This window comes from Desmodus rotundus, chromosome 12 (assembly GCF_022682495.2).
Source record: "Desmodus rotundus isolate HL8 chromosome 12, HLdesRot8A.1, whole genome shotgun sequence".
Classification (NCBI taxonomy): Eukaryota; Metazoa; Chordata; class Mammalia; order Chiroptera; family Phyllostomidae; genus Desmodus; species Desmodus rotundus.
Genome location: NC_071398.1, coordinates 72,357,127 through 72,381,757, shown reverse-complemented (window position 1 = coordinate 72,381,757; position 24,631 = coordinate 72,357,127). Strand labels below are relative to the sequence as shown.

Genomic DNA, 24,631 nt, shown 5'->3' with positions numbered 1-24,631 from the left:
AAGGTCCAGTCCACTTTCCTCCTAGTTGGCTTTCTGGAGATGCTGTTACCCATATCTTGAGTACCATCTTGTCTGCAGGCTCAAAGGAATGCAGCAAACCTGTGGGGGAGAAGTCTCTAATACAGGCAGGGTCATTCATCACAGCTAAGGCCTGACTTAAATGTTGTACATTTTCTTTACCTTCAGTTTTTATGTATATACATATCTTCCACCCCCATTGTGACCCGAAATGGCTACCTGTACACAATTTCATAAGGACTCAACTGAATCCCACTTCGAGGAGCCACCCTTATCCTGAGCAGGGCAGTGGGCTAAGCTTGATCCCAATGGAATGAACTTCTTGACACAGCTTGGCTATATTTTTCTTCAAGGTGTGATTCATCTTCTCTACCTTCCCAGGAGCCTGAAGTCTCCATGCCGTGTGGAGTCTCCACTTTATTCCTAAAATTTACTAACCTCCTGTGTAATTTCTGAAACAAAAGCAGGTCCGTTATCAATCTGGATGCTGCCAGGGAGGCCAAAGTGAGGGATTATTTCCTTCAGTAAAGCTTTCACTGCCTCCGAGGATTTCTCCATTTTAGTAGGATAAGCTTCTATCCATCCTGAAAAAGGTGTCAACAAAGACTAACAAATATTTCCACTCTCAGACCCTTGGCATCTGGGTAAAGTCTATTTGCCAGTCCTCAAGTGGACACTGTCCTTGGTGTTGCTTTCTTTCTCTGTTTTGACGGGGATCTGTCTTGGGGATGTTCTTCCGGCACACAACACATCCAGCAATTACTTTTCTTGTGGCTCTAGAAATTCCAGGACCTGTGAGCCACAGTTTGACATAGGTGGTTAATGAGTCTCTTCCACAGTGTGTGGCCTCATGCAAATGCTTCATGACTGTCTCTACTAAATGTTCAGGAGAACAGTGTGGCTCCTTTCTTATTCTTTTTCCATCTGCTCTCAGGACCTTCATTAAAATCCCAACCCTTAGCTTTCTCTAAGTCTGCACTTGAATATTCAGGGTCAAATTGTGACAAGTCCAGAACAGGTACCAAAGGCATTATAAACATTCCTTTAGCAGCCTCTTTTGCTGCCCATTCAGCCAGATTGTTTCTTCTAGCTGCTTCAGTGTCCTCTTTCTGATGCCCCAGGCAGTGCATAACTGCCTCCTGGAAAGGTACCTGAACAGCCTCTAATAATTTCAGAATTTCTGCTGCATGCTTAATCTCCTTTCTATTGGAGGCTAATAGTCCTCTTCCCTTCCAGATTGAACCATGTGCTTGCAAACTCAGGAAAGCTTACCTTGAGTTGGTGTACATGTCCACTCTTTCTTGCGACAATTCCAGCGCCCTAGTCAATGCCGTCCATTCAGCTTTCTGAGCAGAGGTTCCTGGAAGCAAGGCCTTGGCCTCCCCTACTCCTTCAAGAGTCACAACTGCATACCCAGCCTCTCTGCTTCCTTTGCCCATATAACTGCTTCCATCTGTATAGAGTCCAGTCTGCTTCTTCTAGGGGATGGTCCTGTAAATCAATTCTGCTAGAATACACTTCATCAGTTACCTCAGTACAGTCATGTATTAGCGCAGTTGAGTCAGGCTCCAGGAAAAGGCAGGATTTAATTTACTTACAGTTTTGAGGGAGACGTTGGGATTGTCGAGAAGAATGGCTTAGTACATTCCCGTTCTTCCAGCAGTGAGCCACATATTTCCCTTTTGCTCCACCAGGCTCAACACTTGCTGGGGCACACAACTGGTATAGGCTGTCCCAAGGAAAACTTTTTCAGCTTCCCGCAAGAGCTCACAGGTGGCTGCTACTCTCAAGCAGGCTGGCTACTCCTGGACAGCGTGATCTAATTTCCTTGACAATTATGTGATGGGCTGCAAATGTCACTAAGCATTTGGGTGAGGAATCCTAGGGCAATGCCCCGTCTCTCAGGCACATGTCATTGAAAGGGCTTCAGTAGGTTTGGAGGTCCCAAGGCTGGTGCAGAAGCCAGGTGCACCTTCAGGGACTCAAAAGCCTGAGTGCACTCCTTTGTCCACTCTGAAGGGCTATATTCCGGTCCCTTCAGAGTCTCATACAGTGGTTTAGCAGTGAGCCCAAAGTTTGGAATTCAAATGAGGCAGTCACTTGCCATCCATCATCCCCAGGAATCTCCTTAACTGTTTCCTGGTATTGGGAGGGGTCCTCTGTGGATTTTGGTTGCCATGCCTGCACCATACTCAGACTTTTCTGCTCAGGGACGCCTCTCCCCATTCTCTCAAGGAGGCATCTCTTATAATGCTCCAAGAGAGGAAGGCCATCCCCATTAGGGTCCTGGTTGGGCTTGGTCAGAGGTATTGCCCCAGGAGGGCCCAGAACCCCATCTGGATTTTCTTGGTGCAACCTCCGAGCCTCTTCATTTGCCTTATCCAACACCAGCCTCCATTCAACCCCTCCAGCAAAAAATTCAATAAGGCTTGTATGTCTGCCCAGTTGGGATGATGAGTGGCAAACACTGACGCAACCAAATCAGTCATTTTAGCAGGATCATCTCTATAAGAAGGGTTTGAGCTTTTCCATTTAACAGATCCAATGTAGAAAACAGAGTATGTGCCCAATAATATCCAGCAGGCTGGCCCGCTGGACTTACTCCTGCTGGAAATCTCTGAAAAGGATATTGCCCTGCCCGGTAGGGGCTTTTCCTCCACCAAATTTGGTTCCTTGACCGATTTGAGATGGCGATGCCAGTTCAGGTGCACTTTCCCCATTTCCCTCATCAGAGTAGATCCCCTGGGGCTGTGGGAACTCTGACCAGCTTGCAGCGGTCATAATATCTAGATCTTCCTGGTCCCTCTCTCAGATCTGAGCTTCTATCTTTCACATGCAAATTTTCTTTTCTCTGAGCTGTTAACTTATTTTCTTTTAATTCTGCCTCTTTACCATGTAAACTCAAAAGAAAACTTCTAAGTAAGGCATTTTGTCCCACTTCCCTGATTTTTGACAAAACAACTCTAGTTGCAGTGTAATACAATAATTTAAAGACCCATTCAATGGCCAGCGCTCTCCTGAGTCTAAATTATACAGGACACAAACAGAACAGTATAATAAAAAAAACATACGCTCTAGATATACGCTCGTAAATTGACAGATTAGACAGAACTGGCCCCAAAGGGCTGTTTCCCGGAATGGAGGCTTTTTCCCCCCTTCTGCCAGATGGAGCTCCAAACAATGGGTACCCAAACCAAATCGGAAGACGTCCTTTTCCAAAGGGAGCTCCTTCAGACAGAGGGTACCCAAACCAAATTGGACGTCATTTTTTTCAGACCGAGCCTTGTAACCCAAAAAGGTACCTTACCAGACGACCTAAGTCGTGATCCGGGATTTTAGCCTGAACCAGAAAGTGCAACCATTCAATCAAACGCGGTAAACCACAGGAAGCACCGGGAGTGAGGGGGCGAATCCCCAAGTGAAGTCACTTCGAAGTTGCTTGGGATTCTCCAAATCCAAAGCCCCGGGACCTCTCAGCCAATGGGACTCCCCGCCAAATACTCAGACGTACTGGAGAGTCCCAAAGTCTGTCCTGGCGGAATCACCAAAATATGAAACCGGAAAAGACACCAGAGTTCGGGCTGCCTGTCAGTATGAAACCCAATAAGCATTGACAATGATTGACTCTGTATGGGCGCTTTATTCCAATGGCCAGTGATCTGAGAAGATGGCAGGTTCATACCCTAACACACAATCTTAAATTCCATTTTAAAATGGCCCTTTTTACAAGGAGAACAAAGTATAGGTAAGGGGTTTGAATTCAGGGAAAAGTTAATTGGATTTAAAAAACACAACTTCCGTATTCTTGCTCTGGGCGTGGTCTTAAGCTGTGCCCCAGGCAGTGGTCTTTAGCTGTGTCCTGGGAGTTGGTCATCTCACACTGGAGTACAATGGCTCAGATATCATCTTGAATTGCTTGCAGTCCTCCTGAGTCACACAGGTGGAACTGCTTATAGTCTCCTGGAGTCAGGGTGGGTCATTCCTGGAACAAAAGCTTTTACCTGCATTGATTACTAAGCTTATTAGCTATTACTTAAACTAAAATTTTCCAACTCTTAAGTCCCCTGTCAATCACAAGGTTTTTAAAAAGTAGAAGAGGCGGGACAGAAAAGGTTAGAGTATGAGATGTAAGAAAGATTTGACCAGGCACTGCTGGCTTTGAAGATGGAGGAAGCGGACCATGCACCAAGGAATGTGGGTGACCTCTCCCAGCTAGAAAAGATAAGAAAATGATTCTTCTCTATAGCCTCTATAAAGGCGTGCAGCCCTGCCAACCTCTTTTTTGTTTTTTTATTTATATTTTAAATATGTTTTATTGATTATGTTATTACAGTTGTCCCATTTTTTTCTCCTTTATTCCCCTCCGCCCTGTACCCTCCCCCGAAGCATTCCTCCACCTTAGTTCATGTCTGTGGGTGGTACATATAAGTTCTTTGGCTTCTTCATTTCCCATACTATTCTTAGTTTCCCGCTGTCTATTTTGTACCTACAATTTATGCTTCTTATTTCCTGTACCTTTTCCCCATTCTCCCCCTCCCCTTATCCACTGATAACCCTCCACGTGATCTCCATTTCTGTGATTCTCTTCCTGTTCTAGTTGTTTGCTTAGTTTGTTTTTGTTTTTGTATTAGGTTCAGTTGTTGATAGTTGTGAGTTTGCTGTCATTTTACTGTTCATATTTTTGATCATCTTCTTTTTCTTAGATACATCCCTTTAACATTTCATATAATAAAGGCTGGTGATGATGAACTCCTTTAACTTGACCTTATCTGGGAAGTACTTTATCTGCCCTTCCATTCTAAATGATAGTTTTGCTGGATACAGTAATCTTGGATGTAGGTCCTTGCCTTTCTTGACTTTGAATGCTTCTTGCCAGCCCCTTCTTGCCTGTAAGGTCTCTTGTGAGAAATCAGCTGACAGTCTAATGGGAACTCCTTTGTAGGTGACTGTCTCCTTCTCTCTTGCTGCTTTTAAGATTCTCTCCTTGTCTGTAATCTTGGGTAACGTAATTATGATGTGCCTTGGTGTGTGCTTCCTAGGGTCCAACTTCTTTGGGACCCTCTGAGCTTCTGGACTTCCTGGAGGTCTATTTCCTTTGCTAGATTAGGGAAGTTCTCCTTCATTATTTGTTTAAATAAGTTATCAATTTCTTGCTCTTCCTCTTCTCCTTCTGGCACTCTTATGAATCAGATGTTGGAATGTTTAAAGTTGTCCCAGAGGTTCCTGAGCGTCTCCTCATTTTTTTGAATTCTTGCTTATTCATTCTGTTCTGGTTGAATGTTTATTTCTTCCTTCTGTTCCAAATCTTTGATTTAAGTCCTGGTTTTCTTCCCATCACTGTTGATTCCTGTACATTTTCTTTGATTTCACTTTGCATAGCCTTCACTTCTTCCTCTATTTTGGGACCATACTCAACCAATTCTGTGAGCATCCTGATCACCAGTGTTTTGAACTCTGCATCTGATAGGTTGGCTATCTCTTCACTGCTCAGTTCTATTTTTTGAGCTTTGATCTGTTGTTTCATTTGGGCCATATTTTTTTTTGTCTCAGGGCACCCGTTCTGTAATAAGGGGTGAAGCCTTGGATATTCAGCAGGGCAGAGCAACCCATGTCTACTCACAAGCAAATTGGGTCCTCCAGGTGCTGATTCCTAGGTGGGTTCGCTTGTGTACATTCTGGGACACTGTGGATCTCTCCAATGAACTCTCCTGTGAGGTTGGGAGTTTCTCCCACTGCCACAACCCCCACAGATTGTTTCAGTCAGAAGTTTTGAGGCTTTATTTCCCTGCGCTGGAACCCTGGGTTGCACGGTCTGTCTCTCTCCACAGTTGTTCCTCCCAGTTCATTTACACTCAAGTGTGGGACTGCCTGGTCCTCCAGCCACCTTGTCTGAGTCCTCTCCGCTCCAGCTGCCTGTCTCCCCACTCCTATCAGTCTGGATGAATGTTTCTTCTTTAACTCCTTGGTTGTTGGACTTCCATACAGTTTGATTTTCTGGCAATTCTGGTCATTTTTTTGTTTTTAAATTTGTTGTTGTTCTTCTTTTGGTTGTGTGAGGAGGCACAGTGTATATGCCTATGTCTCCAACTTAGCTGGAAGTCCCAACATCTTTTTTAAAAAACATTTTATTTACTTATTTGTAGAGTGAGGGGAAGGGAGGAAGAAAGAAAGGGGGAGAAACATCAATGTGTGAAACATTGATTGGTTGCCTCTCACATGCCCCCAGTGGGGGACCTGGCCCACAACCCAGGCTTATGCCTTGAATAGGAATTGAACCGGTGACCTTTCAGTTTGCAGGATGATGCCCAACTCACTGAGCCACACCTGTCAGGGCCCTGCCAACCCCTTGATGTTAGTCCACTGAGACCAAGTTTGGACCTCTGACATCCAGAAGTATAAAATGATATATTTCTATTTATTTTTAAAAAGGTAATGTTTATATATTTTTTCAATAAGAAAAAAACTTAAAAAAAAATTAAACTCTTTAATAGTTCTCCACTACAAGGTCATGTTCAAATGCTGTGGCATGGCCTGTGGGGCTTTCCTCCATTTGGTCCTATCTCTAACCTCATTTTCTCACAGTCCCCTCCTCCACCTCCCTCCCGGCTCCAGCTGTTATGACATCGACTGTTCTCTGAGCAAGCTCCGCTCTTTACTGCATGTCCCCATGCCTTTATTCACTTCCCTTTGTTTCAGATGCATTTATTTCCTCTTGCAGTGCTTCAGTTAGCGACATGTACTCAGCTGAAGTGCCCACGAGGCCTTTCTCGACCTCCCTCGGTCCCGCATCACTGCGGGTAGACTGGGCACTCCCTGCAGTGGGACGCAATGCCTTGATCCGTCCGACTCGCTTCCAGACTGCCCCGCACGGCCAGGAACCCTGTCTTCTCCAGGCCTTCAACCCACGCACCTAATAAAGAAGCTGGTGCATGGCAGGTGTGGCACTACCAGTTTAATCATGAATGGCCCAATCTGTCAACAATCTTTCTGATTGTTTCTTATTCCCCTCTGCTCTGCAGCATGAGCCCTTTGGGAACTGGCTATTTCTCAAACCTACCTAAGAATTCTAAACTCCCTGTCTTCCCAAGCTAAAATCCTGTCCCCCTCTTCCTTGATTTGCATCTAGTCCTACTTCCTTTTCAGAAATCTTTCTTAACCTCCTTCCCCTTTGAACTTCTACGGCATAGATCTTTATATCCCCCACAACTCCTACTATAATACTGGATACATAAAAGATATGTAATCTAAAATGATTTAAGTGTGAACACAATTATGTGAAAAAATTTTTTGCTTTAAAAAACTGATTGAAAACAAATTTATCAAAATGTAAATAAATGGTGGTTTGGATTTTTCTTTCCTCCATTTCAGGAGTAGATTTAAAATTTTTCATTATAAAGGTCAGTAAAGATGGCCATATGCCCATTTAATATATTTCTATCTACTTTTAAAAAAGTAAAATCATATATGCCCATTTAATAAATTACTCTTTGCTTCCACCATAGTGAAAAATTGTTGTATGGAAAAACTTCACCCCTGGCCCGTGTGGCTCAGTGGATTGAGCATGGGCCTGTGAACCAAAGGGTTGCTGGTTTGATTCCCAGTCAGGGCACATGCTTGGGTTGCAGGCCAGGTCCCCAGTGGGGGCCAGGTGAGAGGCAACCACACATTGATGTTTCTCTCCCTCTTTTTCTCCCTCCCTTCCCCTCTCTCTAAAAATAAATAAAATATTTAGAAAAAACTTCAAGGATGCCACGACCAAAACACACATAATGTGAAATGGGAGGAAGTAAGTGGTAGTAAAGGCCCAGTTCCTGGAATCACACTAATTAAGCTTAAAAATCAGTTTTGCCACTTGCTAGCTGTGTAACCTTGAGCAAAGTCTTGTTTTTTTGTGCCTGTTTCCTCATTTATATATATCATATGTGAAGCGCTCAGAATACTTACTTGGTTTATGGCAACGCTCAGATGTTAGCTACTGGTAGCAACAGTTGACAAGGGAATGGCTGCTGAAATCCCTGTACTTGCAAACAAGAGAGCTGATATTCAAAATTAAATGAGTCACTGCATTTGGGTGACATATCTTAGTAAGTAGAACTTGTCAGTAAAGCATCTTACAATGTATCTGTACTGTATATTATCCAAACTGCACTTAATTTGGCTCCAAATTTAATTATGTCTCCATTCCACATATGAACATGGTCTCTAACCAAAATCTAATACAAAACAAGAGTTTCAAACACAGACCAGTTCTGTTTCTCTGTCTGGGCTTCTTTTCCAAAATAGCTTTCTTGGGTTAAATATTCCCCAGAAACCTAAAGGACAGAATGGAGATCGGGAATTAGAAGACTTGCAGATATGTCTTGGCTTCATTACAAATTCAACCAGCTGCCTTTCAGAAAGTCAAATTTAGAGACATTTGTTCCCTCAAACATAAAATGGGGAAAACAGTTTGCTTTCTCATTTTCAAGACAGTGTGAAAAGCACTCACTACTCACGTATCTGAGAAGCAGGTCTCATACAAAACCAGCCATTGGTACCCAGCGCTACCCTGCTCGTACCCTGGTAAATCACAAAAAGCCTACCTTTTCTCCTTCCTCTCCCTATCTACTGTCTCCTCTTGATCCCCACAGTTAGGTCCCAGTCAGGTGGACTTTGATGAGTATGAATCCAATTAGAGTCTGAAGGCAGCAAATGGCACCATTCCCCAGGAAAGGACTGTTACGTGCATGTGATGGGTAATTTTATGTGTCAATTTGACTGAGCCATCAGCTGCCCAGATATTTGGTCAAACGTAATTCTGGGTGTTTCTGTGAGGGTGCTTAGGAATGAGATTAACATTCAAATCAATAGAGAGAATAAAGCAGATTGTGCTAGGAAATGTGGGTGGGCCTCATCCAATCAGTTGAAGACCTAAGCAGAATAAAAGGTTGACCCTCTGCTGAGTAAGCAAGAATTCTTACCTGCCTGATGGCTTTCGAACTGAAGTATCAGCTTCTTCCAGCCTGCCAGCCTTGAGACTTTAACTGGGATATCGGGTCTGCAGATTTTGGACCTGTCAACTTCCATAATCCAGTAAGCCAATTCCTTATAATAAACCCCTTTATACACACACACATGCACACACACACACACACATATATATAATTATGCTCCTACAGTTCTTTTTCCCTGGAAAACCTTGATACAGACCAATGCCATTATTATACTGAAACTTTGCAGATAAAACTTGAGTGAATTCAGATTATGTTTAAAAGCCAAAGAGAAGGTAGGGTTTTTCTAATAACAATGAAAGTCATGTGCAGATATACTGTCAAGTCTCTGTATTGATGGCTGAATTAAAAATACATTCTGTTTTTTAGAACACACATCATTTCCTGGTGGTTTCTTATCTCATCCAACTTGCAGCTTTGGGGGTTGTTTGGCTTTAATAAATGAGTCACTTATACAGCTGAGAACTCTATCTAAACATAGTGAACCGAGACAGGTAGAGGGGAAATAAATAGGTTTGTTTCCTTGGGCAACCTGGTCATTAAATTTTATAGAATACTGTGGAGATTTTTTAAAAGATTTTATTTATTTATTTTTAGAGAGAGGGGAAGGAAGGGAAGAAGAGTGGGAGAGAAACATCAATGTATGGTTGCCTCTTGCACGCCCCCTGCTGGGGACCTGGCCTGCAACCCAGGCATGTGCCCTGACTGGGAATTGAACTTGCGACCCTTTGGTTCGCAGGCTCGCACTCAATTCACTGAGCTACACCAGCCAGGGCCCATGGAGATTCTTACATCTTCTAACCATGTCCTTAGATCACGTCAAAAGCAGGCCACTGCCTACAGGACAATGAAGGGCAGGAGGGCCTCATGTAAGATGGGACACGGTGTCCTGAAGACAGAAGACAGACCACATGAAGAGTTGAAACTGGAGATAATAGGTAAAGATGAGGAACCCAACACACTTTAGCAATAGCTAGAGAAAGTGAATTAGGAAAATCATCTTGGAGTAATTTTGGCTCATTAGTAATAACGAGAGAGCAAAACATCAGTTACTGCTGAAGGGCCTTCCTTGACCTTTGTCTCTTCTCCCTGCTTGTGTGGTCACTTGGCTTTTCTGTCCAGAGTAGAAAGCCATGGCAGTCTCCATCCCTTGTTTCAGCTGTTTTGCTCCAGCTGAAACAGGGCAGCTCTGTTTCAGCCCTTCCTCGGGTCTCTAAGAACATTCTGCAGAGAATGCTGGTTTTCTTTGGGCCAGACCAGCCGAGTGGTTGGGGGCATCTTGTCTCAAATACAGACACTTCTCTAAGGAAGGGATACAACAGTCTCCATGTTCCAAATAATTTTACCTAAGAGGTGGCATCCAATGATAGGATCTGTTTTAGTATAATCACATTTTGAATCATGTAAATATTTTCTTCTTCCTTATTGTTTTCTCTATGGGTAGGGACACATACAGGAATCAGTTATATTTCAATTTCTTCTTTAATTAGTTTCAGGCCTATAACTTTCACCAATTGGGAGACAAAATCCAGAAGGGCTGGCAGGCCAGCTACTAGCAATGCTTTAAAAGGTAGATATATCTTGAGTCAGCAAATGGGAAAAGAAAGCATATTCAATTTTTTTAAACATTTTTTATTGTTGTTCAAGTACAGTTTTCTGCCTTTTCCCCTCCCCCCTCCCCACCTCCCTCCTCTATTTCCACCCCCCTTGTTATTGTCTATGTGGCATATTCAATTTTTTTAAATGGTCGCATTTCCAAATAGTATTTGGGATGTTACATCAAGTACTGAATTGGTACTAGGCAGCTGGTACTTACTAGTAAATTACCAGATAAGCAGAAAAACATTCACCTTCACTTTTAAGGAAGGTATTTTTTTTTTTAAAAAAGTAGTCTTCACTTCCACAATGCTCTTGAACAATCAGCATAGGATAACACTCAACAAACTCACATGAATGGCCAGTAACCACCACGAATACAAGATTTATTTCCCATTTATTTATATTCCAGGGGTTCAAACCAGTGCATAAAAATCAATTTTCTTCTCATATAAAGGGAATGTTAATCCACTATTATCTTCAGAATCATTGTAATAAAAACTCTACCTGAAAAGGGTAATACAAAAGAGAACTTCAAGGTCTCAAAAGTTGTGCAAAAGTTACAATAATTGGCATTAAAAACAAAAGACAGAAAAGTAAACACATTACTGAAGGCTTGGATCTCATTCTTTTTCTGGTATTTGGCCTCTAGTCTCTCCCTTAGGACAGTGGCCTTTAAAGTCTGGCGTGAGTCAGAGCCACCGGGGGAACCACCAGGGAAGGCCCGGGTCTCTGCAACTTGGTACCAAGTTCTCCAGCAGTGGCATTTCCAAACCAGACTGATCAAAGTCACCTGGGAAGCTTTGAGAACTAGCAAATTCCCAGGCTTCACCCCCAGAAATGTTCATTCAGTAGGCTGAGGTTGGGACTCAGAAGTCTTAAAACCCTACCTGATTTAGCACTTAAATTAGCTAACGATTTTCTGTCTACTTCCACCCCCAGACAAAAGTCTGTACAAAATATTCACTTCCTATGGCTGTTAAGTGCTAGCCACGCAGATTGCTCCTAAGCAAGTTGCCCCACAGGGTTTTGTTCTAGTGACCTCTCCCTCTTCCATTCGCATTCCCAGAGCTTCGAGAAACAGACAGCTGGGCACCTCGTGCAGCATTATGCATCAAGACAACAACTCAGAAACCTGCAAACCCTGCCCCTACCCTATGGCAGGGAGACAAACAGAACACCCTGATGTGAGGAGTAATTTCTTTGTGGAAAGAAAAGCTCTCATCTTACAAAATAGTTTAAAAGCTTGACTATTCTCTTTTTAACCTTCACCTGAGGATATGTTTATTGATTTTGAGAGAGGGAGAGAGAGATCGATTGTTGCCTCCAATATGTGCCCGACTAGGGCTCAAACATGCATCCTGGGTCCTCGGCATGTACCCCGACCAGGGACTGAATCTACAACAGTTTTTTGTGTGTGTGCATGGGACGATTTTCCACCCAACTGAGCCACCTGGTCAGGGTAAGTTGACTGTTCTTGAAGCCAAGAGAAAGCTAATTATGAGTTTAGAAGCTTCAAAAATACAGTGACTTTTGAGTCACCTCCAGTAGCCCAAAACTCAAAGATATCCAACTCCACTCCTGCATCTCAGAATCAGATGGTTACAGTAAATTCAAATTCCAAGACAGAAAGAATCTGAAAGCCTGACCTGCAAGGAGTTTGGGAAATGGACCTTTGATTTCATTTCCCTCTCAATCTGAAGTCATATCAGATTGATATCTCAACATACATCAGATGGAAACACAAGCTCAAAGGCAGCTGAGAATTATGATCCTTAAGACACAGATACTGATTTCCAATCCTTCCCCCAAAGCCCCAGATCACAAATTGAGTGATGCGGTGGTCTTATACAAGAGGTACTACCTGGGCCACGTGAGCCAGCAGCAGCAAGTGAGAACCAGGCTGCGGGAGATGCAGAAATGCACCTGGGTCCCAGGTGTCACTTCTTGGTGATGATGGCCCTCCTTATTGGACAGTCAGCAGGAGACAGTTTGAATGTACTTAATAAAATTGCTGAGTGGGCAACCAAAGGGAAGGGATTAGAACTGGGAGGGAAAGCATGCAGGACACTCCTAGCAGCAGCCCCAGCTGGAGGAGGGTTTAGTTTGTAGGTTGATGTAGTCCCCTTGGGTGGACAAAGACACATCTTCTCTGAAATTGCTCATCATCTTTTCGATGAGGACTCTGAAAAACAAATAAAAATAAGTCTGAAAAGCTGGATTGAGGAAAAGGAGAAACAGCAGGCATTGTCTGTCTTAACACCAAATGCCATTTCAGGAGAGCCACAGGGTTTGTCCCCGGTTACTGCAGAAGGGAGGGCAGCGCCCCTGACCTTCAGAAGCTGGTATTCCAGTCTGTTCTTATTTGCTCAGAAACAAGAAAAGAAGGTCCAACGGGCTGCAGTGGAAGATGGGCACGTCTGTGTGCCCATGAGCTACTCACCTCATGGCCTCATTAATATTTTTGTTCTCTTTGACTGATGTTTCTGTCCATCCTATGAAACCGTTCTCCTTACTGAACCGGTCAACCTGGTCTCGGCTCACTGCCCAAGGGGACAGATCACACTGGCAAGGACAGTAAATAAAAAGCAACACCATAAACTTCCTGGGGATAGGAACACAGCTGAGATGCCTGTGGATTTAAAACCTTTCCGCCAATGGCTAAGAACAGCAGCATCTAAAATCTACATTCAACATTCTTCCCAAAGAAAGTCTCAACATCCCTTGAAAGGGGGTAGAGATGATTTTGCCAGCCCAGACCTGAAGAGCATTTTAGACAGCTTGCTCTCCCACCAAAGACTGCGGCCAGTGGCCATTTGCCTAGATTGACCGTGTACCTTGTTGGCCAAGAGCAGGCAGGGCACAGGCTTTCCGTTGGGCAGTGTGAGCTTGCTGTCCAGGTCCTGTTTCCATTTCTGGCTGTTGCTGAAGGTAGTGGCATTGGTAACATCAAACATAATAACACAGGCGGAGGCATCCCGGTAGTACAGTCGTGTCATGGATGTGAAGCGCTCCTGTCCTGGGAGGAGAGGGAAATTCTCCAGCAGGTGATCCTGGGAACCAGTCCCAAAGCCCCTTCTAACACCCTGCCCTTTCTACCTTCGCTGTGGGAGAGAAGGCAGTGTGCATGGTGCTTGAGTCCAGATGCTGTACCCACATTCTCCAATCTAAATCCCTGCTCTGTCATTTACTATTCATGTGACTTTGGACAAGTTGAGCTTTCAATGGCTAATTTTTTCCCATCTGTAAAGTGGGGGCAGAAGAAGTAGCTTTATCACAGGGTCGTTGCAAGGAATAATGAGCCAGTGAACCTAAAATGTTTAGAAAAGTGCTTGACACATAATAAGGGTTAGCTAATTATTGTTGTCTCTACTTTCTGGGTAACTTGTTTCTCACCAAGGTTTCCCGAAAACCTGGAAAAAGCACACTTCCCCTGCTGCAGGCGCATCCGCCCACAGCCTGGACAGTCCACCACCTTGTCGGTCCCTCTACCTCCACAGATGCCGCTTTACACTTATTTGTTTATTCAGGGCAAGACATCTGCAGAAAACACCTACAAAAGTCCTATGTCTATTCAGCTCATGCATCCTCCGAGCAGCTCAATCATTCCAGCTTCAGGAAAAAAACTTCTGCTTTTACTGCTCCATTTTTTTCTCTGGCAGCTGGCTGGTCAAACCAAAATGTTGCCCTTGTTCCTATTCAGTCTTCCCAGCGTACCTGCAATATCCCACAGCTGGAGCCTCACCATCTCTGAGTCAGACCACTGGAGAACCTTCAGAGCGAAATCCACTGAAAATATATGTATAATATATTGAAAAAAATTTACCGTTAAACAACCCATGGAAAAACCTCAGATCAAATATGCAGTTACAACACTAGGGATACACAATTCCTATTTATTTATTCATTTAATTTTTAAGCCCTCGATGAGCTGAGCCCACACTCATGCATTACGTATAGGACAGCTCATTTATACTCACTCTCAGAAGGGAGTTTTTTGCTCTTACTCTCTTGTCAAACCAATTTATTTGATACTACTTCTCTCCAAGGCTGGAGATAGGAGGGTAGGGGGTAATTACGAAAACAATTCCTAATCACAGCCGGGGGGTGTCCAACCCTTGGCCAGAGGGCCACACTCAGCCCAGAATGGCTACGAATGCCGCCCAACACAAAACCAGAAATTTACTTAAAATCTTTTTTTGCTTATCAGTTTTTGTTAGTGTTTGTATTTAATGCAAGGCCCAAGACAACACTTCTTTTTCCAATGTGGCCTGGAGACGCCAAAAGACTGGACACCCTTGTAATCTGGGAGAGTTAGGGGGTTTTCTCAGGGAAGGGATGATGGGGTTCTAGAAGGGGGAAATGAGGTAAGTGTGGTGGCTTTTGACTCTTTCACATTCAGTTTCACTCTTGGCTTCTAATCCAGTTGTATTATTGGATTACCCACAAGGGTGTGTGGATAAAAACACACCCTTGGGGGAATTCTACATCCTCCATAAGGCATAGAAATTATCTTGGGCAGGAATGGGATAAAGTTCAGGTCCCAGAGGATTCTCATAAAGAAGACACTGTATGGATAATGCTTAAGAGTTGTGCTGGCTCAGTCAGTTGGAGTATTGTCCAGTAGACCACAGACCCAAAGATCGTGGGTTCAATTCCCGGTTGGGGATGGATGGCGTGAGAAGGCAATTGATTAATGTTTTTTTCCCTCTCTCTCTAAAAGCAATGAAAAAATGTCATTGGGTAAAGAAAAATAAAGTTAAAAAGTTGTTCTGGAATACACTGCAACACAGGCAGATGCTGAGACCCCATGAGTTAAGGCTCAATGAGGATGCTAGAGGAAGAGCTTTTTGATAAGGAGAGAAATAGGATCATTTTTGAGGTCTGGAAATATATTCTTCCACATTTGTGACAGAAATAAAAGCTAGGGAGAATTTAGAATAAATACTGAAAAAAAAAAATTAGCCAGAATCACTTATATTCTTTACTAAAGGAAAACTAAAGCAATTGCTAAAAATTAATTAGTGGGACATTTTAAAACCAAATCCATGAAATAGGGACCCTCATATTATTTAGGAGGTGGGGGGCAGAGTGGGTTTGAAACTTTAAACTTTTAATTTTGCTGGATGTTTCTTTTCTTTTTGAAAGATTTTATTTATTTTTATAGAGAGGGGAAGGGAAAGAGAGGGGAGAGAAACATCAATGTGTGGCTGCCTTCCGCGACCCACATACAGGGGCCCCTGCCAGGCACACGCCCCAACTGGGAACCCAACCGGCAACCCTTCGGTTCACAGGCGCATGCTCGAGTCACTGCGCTGTGCCAGCCAGGGCTTGCTAGGTGTTCTTAAGAAGGCTGTTTTAATTGCAATGTAAATGCTTGTTAACTTGTTAAAATTTTGTGATGAATACCAGCACACATTTTCAAAATTTACATTGGTGCAAGTTTTTTCCCTTTAAAAAAGTTATTTTAACGGAGATAAAAGTTTGTTACTCTCCCCCTTCACCAACTCTGCTCAGCTAAGCACCTTCTACTTAACAAAAGGGCATTTCCAACTTCCGAAAAAAAGAATCCAAAGACCACACCTGTAAAGAAATAAATGAACTCTTAAGGTGTTCCCTTCCTTCCTTCCTTCTTCTCTAAACCAGTTTGAGAGAAAAAGGGGTGGGGAAGACAGGTAGAAGACATAGTGTATTTCACGTTATTGAAGAATGCCTAGGTTGCCTTTATTTGAGCAATCAATGGACAATAAACACCCTGCTCATCAGCCCTGAGAAGCATCTGATTGTGTGGCCTACAGGCTTTCCCACGCCGACATCCCCCGAAGCTAGGCCAGGTTAAATGCCTTCCTGCCTCCCGCAACTGCCTGGAACTCCCTGAGGCGCAGGACAGCAGCCCCGGCTGGCACCTCACCAGGCCCTCCACCGGGTCTCGGCTGCCTCTGCTGGTCTCAGATTTGCCCAGCACCGCTTGGGGATCTGCATGCAGCTAGAGACCTGGGCTCCGAGTTCCCTCGCGGAGCGCAGCGACTGCTCATTTTCTCCACCTCCCTTCCCCCTGCCCCATCTTCACATCTCTGCCCGGTCTCTTCTTGGGCAATCAGCTCAGGCTAGGAAACCCTAACTGAGGAAACCCCAAAGAGGCATGCAAATCACATGCCCGCAGTTAGCCTCTCTAGGACCCCAGGCACCGAGGAAAGACCCAACGACAGCTCCCACCCCACTGGAGTCCACATCTCGAGTCCGCGCCCCGGGCCTCTGGTCCTCCCCTCCCCGCCGCGACGTCTCACCTCCCACCGTGGACTTGTAGTGTTTGCTGAAGCTGTCCTGGGAATATCTTTGCACCAGGGACGTCTTGCCCACTGCGGCGTCCCCCACCACCAGCACTTTGAACAGGTGGTCGCGGCTGCCCATGGCTAGCTGGGTGGACGTCTGAGGGAGGCGGGAAGTGGGGGGGGGGGTCGGTCGCTGTTTTAACCCCTTTAGCTCCTGTCCCCCTTCAAACTGAAGTTCGGCATTCCGCCCACCGCCTGTTGGGGCTGCTCTGACAAGAAAGCAAAAAGGGAAACTTGGCACTCAACCTTTACGCGCTTCCTCCCCGCGTGGCCGCAGCCTGGGTGGGGCACGGGGCGCGAGCTCCGAGCCCCCAGCTGTTTGCACCTTCGCCCCGTCCCGGTCCGGCTTGCCGAGAAACGGAACGAGGCTTTGCGGTGTATCACCCGCCGGGACCGCCCCGGAGCGGCCCCAGCGAGCGACTAAACTTGGCCAACTCATTTCCCGGGTTTGGCAGAAGATGGAGGCCCTCCCCCCACTGAACAAACCAATCTCGGAGGAAGGAGCTGCTCATGCCTTCACTCTCCGGACTCAGCGGGCGCGGCCTCTATCGCCCACTCCGCACGCGTCACGTGCAGGGTCGCTTAGAGAACTACATTTCCCAGTTCACCTCGCGGTGAAGAGAGCCAGTCAAGTGCGGAGACTGACCGCGAAGACCTCCTGGGAAGTGTAGTTTATGCCGGTTTTTTTTTTTTTTTTGGTTTGTTTGTTTTGCTTTTAAAAACTTACACAAAGTTTCAAGGCTTTCGAACTCCTTCAGCCTTTCGGAGTCTTATTTTAAAGCAATTCTGGACTAGAAAAGGTTCTTAAGAGAGATTCGTTCCACATGATGTTAGCTGCTTGGCTGTCCCCGGATAGGTTTCTCATATTTAAAGGTTTTATGAAGCTAAGATGAAAAAATTATTCCATAGATTCCCTAAATTATTGCACTAATATAAGCTCAAGCCTCATCACTCATGCTCCAAGTGAAGCCCGTTTCCTATTCTTTCAGTTAGTTACACAAACCCAGGATCTTGTGAACATGATAGAAGCCAACTCTGACATTTCCTCCATGACCCCAATATCGTTATCAATCAAGTTCAGGGACATTCGATCAACAGATTGACCCTTACAAAAACCCATGTCGTTAATGTTAGTTATTAACATTAGTAAATGTTAAAAATAATTATGCTAGCCACAGCAGTAAAGATAGAAAACAAGAGTTCCTCTTTCTCACTTCCACGATCCCTACCTAGTCCAGTTCCACTGTCCACTGCTCGTGTATCACTTGAGCTAGAAGCTAATTAGGAGTGCGCTGAAAGCCCTCCTCCATTTGTTGCTTCTGTCGCTCATGAATAATAATAAAACTATAGTTTTACAAATGATTTTGATTTTTCAACCTGTAACTTCTTTGACCTGCCTGTCCTTTAGGTAAGAGGTACGGTAAGGATAAGGAGCTTCATGGCAAGCAGAATTAAGCCCTATTGCATATGCATTTCTCAGGAATGGAAGAGAAAGCAGCGGGGGCGGTAGGAAAACAGCCCTGCCCAGACTTCCTGACAGAGAGGCTACCACTCAAACGTTCTGTGAGGGAAAAACATCAGCATGGATCACAGCTTATTTGGCCTAACATGTTTGTTACCCAGGTAGGAGAGGTCAGGCTGGGCTACTCATATTCCAGGCTATCTCAGACGTCTTTCCAGTGGTCTTTTCTTACTTCCCACTGGCTCTGACATAGTTGACCACTCCTTGAAATTTGTTTCTCACATGGCGTCTGTGACACTGTTCTTCCGTGATTGACCTCTCTTTTTCTGATAATCACCTTTCTACCTTCATGGTTTCTTCCCATCCTGTCGTCACTTTCCTTATCTATCCATCTCTTGACGGACATTCAGGTTGTTTTCATATATTGGCTATTGTAAACCGTGCTAACTTGGGAGCTATGTCTCTTCAAGATCTGATTTCAATTTTCTTGGATAAATACCCAGAAGTGGGACTGCTGGATCATAAGGCAGTTCTATTTTTAATTTTTTGAGGGACCTCCATACCATTTTCCGTCATGGTGACACCATTTTGCATTCCCATCAACAGTGTGCAAGGGTTCCGGTTTCTCCACATCCTCACCAACAGTTGTTGCCTTTTGGTTTTTCCATAATAGCCATCCTGACAGGTGTGAAGTGGTATCTCATTGTGGTTTTGATTTGCATTTCTCTGATGATTAGTGATGCTGAATATTTTTTCATATACTTGTTGGCTACTCATATGTCTTTGGAGCAGTCTGTTAAATCTTTAGCCAATTTTTTAATCGTATTATTGGGGTTTTTTTGCTACTGCAAAAAGAAAATTGAGAGTTATTAACACTTCCTTTTACACACAGGCCTGTACAGCCCCCTCCCTTTAAAAAAGTCAGTCACCACATCCTGTTGATTCTTCCTTTATAAACAACTCTCCCACCCATTCTTTCTGCTTCATATCCAGTGCCACTTCCATTATCTCACACCTGGATCATCTTCGATGACCTGCTTTTTGGTCTCTAGGATTCTAATTGCTCCTACCTTCAATTCATCCTACACAACTGGTCAGGATGATTTCCCTAAAACATCATTTTTTGTTCCTTCATTGTCTACCAACTATCCCCAAACTGGCCATCCTCCCTGAGCTGGTGTCCTGAGCTTTCCACGCACAGGCCCCACCTGCCTAACCCACTTTATCTCACCGTATCTCAAACAGGAACTCTCCCACCCCCTAACAAGGTCAGATGCCTTATACTCTTTAGAAGACCAATTTCATTTTCCACCGGTGTCTTTGCCTAGGGTGCTTCACCTATCAGAACACCCTTCTGGCTTTGTTTCTTCAGCAGTATCTTACCACAGTTGACGTTCTTAAGAGCTCTAATTAAATATGGACATTCTGATTCCGTAGGGCTGGGAGAGGACCCACGGGAATCTGCCTTTTTCTCAAGTACTCAGGTGACTCCTAGACCAGTTTCCACTTTGAAAAATGCTGCTTTAAGGCCCGACCTAAGTATGAACTTATTTATAAACAGTTCCTTTATTATTACAGCCCCGATTCATTATGTAGCATTTACAATGTTTGAATTGTGGTTGTTTAACTATGTAAACTATGTAATAGTTTATAAATATTTAATTTATAAGCAACCAGCATATTGCAAAGTAAACACAGACTTCAAATACAAAAATTTGGCCCAGTGTCTGTGAGAGAAACTGCTTGAAGCTTCCCCAATCAGAAAGGTGAGGAGTGAAGATTTAAGAGGGAAGATTAGCAAGTTCCTAGTGTCCCCCCAAGTCCGACCTTTCCTTTGGTGGGGGTGGGGTGTATTTCTTTGATAATAAGCTGCAGTTTCCCAGAGAGAGTTTAAAACCAGAGAGGGAAAGCACATTCAGAGTGCCAAAGAACTGACTTGCACATACATGACTGGAATACAATTTTGGGGAAGTTGGCAGAAGTGGCCAGCCCTACTATGTTACTGTCACATTTCCTGTAGGTGTCCGCCTCTCTCCTTTTTACTTCTCGCTCTTTATTTTGAAAAATTTCAAACCCATAGAAAAGATAAAAGAAGAGCACAATGCATATCAGTATGTCCTTCAGCTGGATTTCCAAAGACTGGCACTTGGGCATGTCTGCCTCGTCTCTGTGTGTGTTAAACAACTTGAAAGGGCATCACGCTAAATAGTTCAGCAACAGCTCCTAACCCTGGAATTCTCCTACAAAATCAACGTACCATTATCGTATCTAAGGAAATGAACATTAGCTCAATAATATCAGAAACAGTTTATATTTACATCTATCTGTAGCCCTCGGAGTATTTTTTCACAGACATCCAGACTACACAGTTCATGCATTACACTTGGTTGTTTTATTTTTCTGTCTTTTTAAATCTAGAACTATGCTGTGTCCAGTAGCCATGTGTGGTTGTTTCGATTAATTAAAATTAAATAAATTTAAAAATAAGCTCACCAGTCACACTGGCCACATTTCAAGTGCTTCATTGGCACACGTGGCTGGTGGCTACTATACTGGACAGTGCGGATATGCAGAGATAGACGAGTCCAGGCTCGTTGTCTTGAAGAGAGTCCCACATTCTGGATTATCTGATGGTTTTCTCAAAATGGGATTCTGGCAAGAGCCTCTTGTAGAGGATGTGGTGTATATCTTATTATGTCACTCATTTATGGTGGTGGTCGAGGATGCCAGCAGTATGAATTCAGTGAATTCATACTGTAGTGACCCAGCACCAGCAATCTCCTAGGAACTTGGGAGCTTGACTTCAAATAGAGGAGAAAGAGCTTACACGATCTCCAGAGCCTCCAGCACTGTCTGCTCACAGCAGAAAGCTTCTTTGTGACATGAAATGGAGACTGAAGTGACATAGCAAGTGGCCTGGCGGCAGCATGGAGCAGGATGGACCCAGAGAAGGGTGAGGCCAAGGGCTATAGCTATCAGCCCCAAACTCCAGGCTCACAGAAATAATCTCAACTTTCTGCTGATTGCACTGGGCACAGGAGGCAGTTTGGTGAGATGCTTGTGACCCAGCTAAGCATTCAGCCGGAAGGCTCAGTAGCAAGGTGCCCTGGGAAACGCTCTGCAGAGAGACAGAAGCTGGCAGGCTCACAGAGCGGCTTGCGGATCATCCATCTGTGGGCCCCTGCCCAGGAGTCGGGGGCTTGCTCTGAGCCTGTGACTACATAGGAGAAACATCAAACTCTAGTTTTCACTGCGTTTGTTGCCACATTTGCCTCCTTCCATGGATACACCTTCTTTCCACCCCAAATAAGGAGCAGGGAAAGAAGGAAAAGGGTGGAAGCTAGAGGAGAAATTTTGGTATAAAAAGCTGTGTGGTCCCACTGTCAGTGCAGCACGGGAAGTCCCATCTGTAAAATGAAGGTGTTCCCTTTCAACACAGATGATTCTGTTCTGATTTCCCATATTTTTTGAACTTTGTAAGAGGAGAGAACAGCAAAGATGATTGTATCTATAGGCCATCTTAGTCACTCCCGACACCCTCATCCCCTGAGGACTGGAAATGCCATCGTCTTCCCAGCCTTCTCAGAGCTCAACTCTAAATCAACATTAACCAGAGGTGCCCAGGCAGCAGACTGGACTGACTGAGTGTAGAAATGTATCTAAAGAAGGATTGTGTGCATCTGAAGGGAAGCTGGTCAGCAAAGCCAGGAGCTGCTGAGAGAACACGCCCACACCTCTGGGCTCTGGCAGAGTCCGGAGTCTTACGGGGAAACAAGGAGACTCATGCAGCCGACTAACAGGGCCTGATGCCATTCTGTTTTCAAGTTATAGAACCAACATCTCTGTTAGGATTCCAAACACTCCAGGCACCGTCTGAGCATCTGCCTTCCTGTGCAGCTGCTTCCAGGAAGAGGGTGTGCTGGTCAGGCTGCCATGTCTGATGGGCCTATGTGCCGTCTGGGCTTATGCACAGGCCTCTGTGAGTTTGTGGGTCCAAATCAGCATCCCTGAGGTGATTTCTGGGGGGGGATTGAGTTTCTGAGCCCTGAGGATGAGGCTGGCTCGGAGTCACAGGACACTCACCCAAGGGAGACCTATCTATGCAGCTGGCTGGCCTTCCTCACTGCACAGCTTTGTCCACCTTCAGCTGCACCCTCGTCACCGATGAGTAGAATCCAAGGTAGGTCCAGGTCTATTCCCTTGTTTGTCCACTAGTGCCTTCATATCATCCCAAATTGTAAATTCTGAGTATTTCTCTTCTCATTTTGCTACCACTACCAATTCAATCAACATTATATAATACTAATAAAAGCTTCTATTTGTTGAATCTTTTGCATGTCCAACAGCCCCATTGTGAAGGCATTATTGTCCCATTCTGCAGACGGGACCACTGGGGATCAGAAGAGGCTAATAATGGCCACCAGCTCAGAGAGGTAGGATTCACATCTGTGTCTGTCTACCTCTAAAGCTTGTGCTTGACTGTTATTTTTATGAATTTTATTTTTAAATTTTATTTATTTTGGAGAGAGGGGGAGGGAGAGAGAAAGGAAGGGAAAGAAACATCAGTTGGTTGTCTCTGGAGTGCCCGCAACCGGGGACCTGGCCCACAACCTAGGCATATGCCCTGATTGGGAATCGAACCAGCGGCCCACCAGTTCACAGGCCTGAGCTCAATTTACTGAGCCACACCAGCCAGGGCATTTTGCTGTTATTTTAAAAATTAAACTTCATGAAGATACCAGAGAGACTTCTGAGAACATGAGTATAGCATTCTTGGTGTGTTTTCTAAGAATTTCCTCCTTCCAAAAGGGGATATCAGCTGGATTTGTATTTATTGAGGTTAAAAAAAAAAAAAAAGAACCTGCCTTGTTTGGAGAAGGCAGCCTGGCAGTTGTGCCTGGTTGAAGTAGGAGAATTCTTGCAAGGCCCTGGGGTGTCCCAGAGGATTCAGGCTGCCAGCTTTGACCCTGATACAGAAAAAAGATAACCTAGATGCTAAGCAAAGCAAGAGACGGAGAACATAGAAGTGCGGGGGCCGCACGACACACGGTTCTGTCCGCCGTAGCACGGCAGTCACAGGGAAGGAGGGTCAGGAGCTGTGTCCCTGCTTTGGGACTGGTTCCCCCACGTACCTCAGGCAAGGGTGACATCTCCCTTCTACCTTCCTGAACCTGTCTATAAGGATGGTTTGGTTTTGGGCCTGGCAATCAGGAGATCTAAGTTTATATTTCATATTTGACACCTGGGGTAGGTCATTTATTCTCTGAAACCTTTAGTTTATCTTCCCATGGATTTCTAATATTTTTTTTAAAAGATTTTATTTTTAGAGAGAGGGGAAGGGAGGGAGAAAAGGAGGGAGAGAAACATCGATGTGTGGTTGCCTCTTGCACATCCCCAACCAGGGACCTGGTCTGCAACCCAGGCATGTGCCCTGACTGGGAATCCAATCTGAGACCCTTTGGTTTGCAGGCTGGCACTCAATCCACTGAGCCACACCAGGCAGAGCTATTTCCATGGATCTCTAACTCCTACATACCAAATACTTCATCTCAGAATAATTTTTGAGGTACTCAGCAGCTTAGGTAATGTACTTGAAACTCACGTGACAGTCTGTGGCAGTCAGGGACAGATAAACGTGGGTGTCCCAGGCAGGCGACAGTTTGGAGCTCCCTTAAAGCAATGTTCTCTATCTGCTTGTTCAACCTGCCTTTGATAGGAGCTAAGAGAAAATAATTTCTATTATGGTAGAAATAAGGAATTTATTCTAATATGTTCAAAATAAGGAATTAATGCCATGGTATAAAACCATGAATATAACACTGAATGTAACACATGTAAACTTCTTTGGAATTATTTTTCATTTTAAAAAATATGACCAATAGCTAGAGAGTATTAGTTACCCATGCTGAACTAAACATGAATATAGCCATAAAGTCTTTCAAATTGTGTTTAAAAATTCTTTTCTGGCTAGACAAACTTCTCTCACTTTTTCTTTTTCTTTCTTTTTTTTTTTTTTTTTTTTGCAATTTCTGTTTTCTAGTTTTAGGGTTTTTGGAACATTTAAAAAATTTTCCGAGCCAGACATTTTCCTGGGAGCTTATATTTAGTTAACGCAATATAATACGGTATCATGTAGTAAACAGTACTATACTGTTTTATTCAGCTTCTGAATTTTAGCTGAAGGAGACAGCACACTTGAGGAGTCTGTCAGCTGGCTGATCTCAGGGTTGGCA

The 24,631-nt window shown here is 44.3% G+C and overlaps 1 protein-coding gene across 4 annotated transcripts; it reads right to left on the bottom strand.

The window, feature by feature from the left end:
* Window positions 1-10,704: 10,704 nt before the first annotated feature.
* RAB29 (RAB29, member RAS oncogene family) lies at window positions 10,705-17,520 on the bottom strand. 4 transcript variants are annotated; one of them, XM_024575229.3, is made up of 6 exons: window positions 17,423-17,520; window positions 16,892-17,145; window positions 14,322-14,393; window positions 13,442-13,623; window positions 13,048-13,169; window positions 10,705-12,789 (listed from the first exon to the last, which is right to left on the bottom strand). In XM_024575229.3, exons 2-6 carry the CDS (start codon window positions 17,013-17,015, stop codon window positions 12,678-12,680), a joined length of 612 nt encoding a protein of 203 aa, XP_024430997.1. In that variant the 5' UTR covers window positions 17,016-17,145; window positions 17,423-17,520; the 3' UTR covers window positions 10,705-12,677. The 4 variants fall into 4 exon arrangements, with proteins under 4 accessions (XP_024430997.1, XP_024431004.1, XP_045038636.1 ...); XM_024575236.3 differs by having other exon boundaries at window positions 16,892-17,140; window positions 17,423-17,492; XM_045182701.3 differs by lacking the exon at window positions 17,423-17,520 and adding an exon at window positions 17,183-17,316 and having other exon boundaries at window positions 16,892-17,033.
* Between the last annotated feature and the right edge of the window lie 7,111 nt (window positions 17,521-24,631).

Bases quoted from the DNA above. Each gene is read 5' to 3' on its own strand.
- RAB29 (XM_024575220.4), bottom strand. From the start codon at position 17,375: ATGAGTTGGCCAAGTTTAGTCGCTCGCTGGGGCCGCTCCGGGGCGGTC. The intron at 13,170-13,441 runs GTACACGGTCAA...TGTCCTTGCCAG, and splicing joins GCCTGCTCTTGGCCAACAAG to TGTGATCTGTCCCCTTGGGC. The intron at 12,790-13,047 runs GTGAGTAGCTCA...TTTGTTTTTCAG, and splicing joins AATATTAATGAGGCCATGAG to AGTCCTCATCGAAAAGATGA.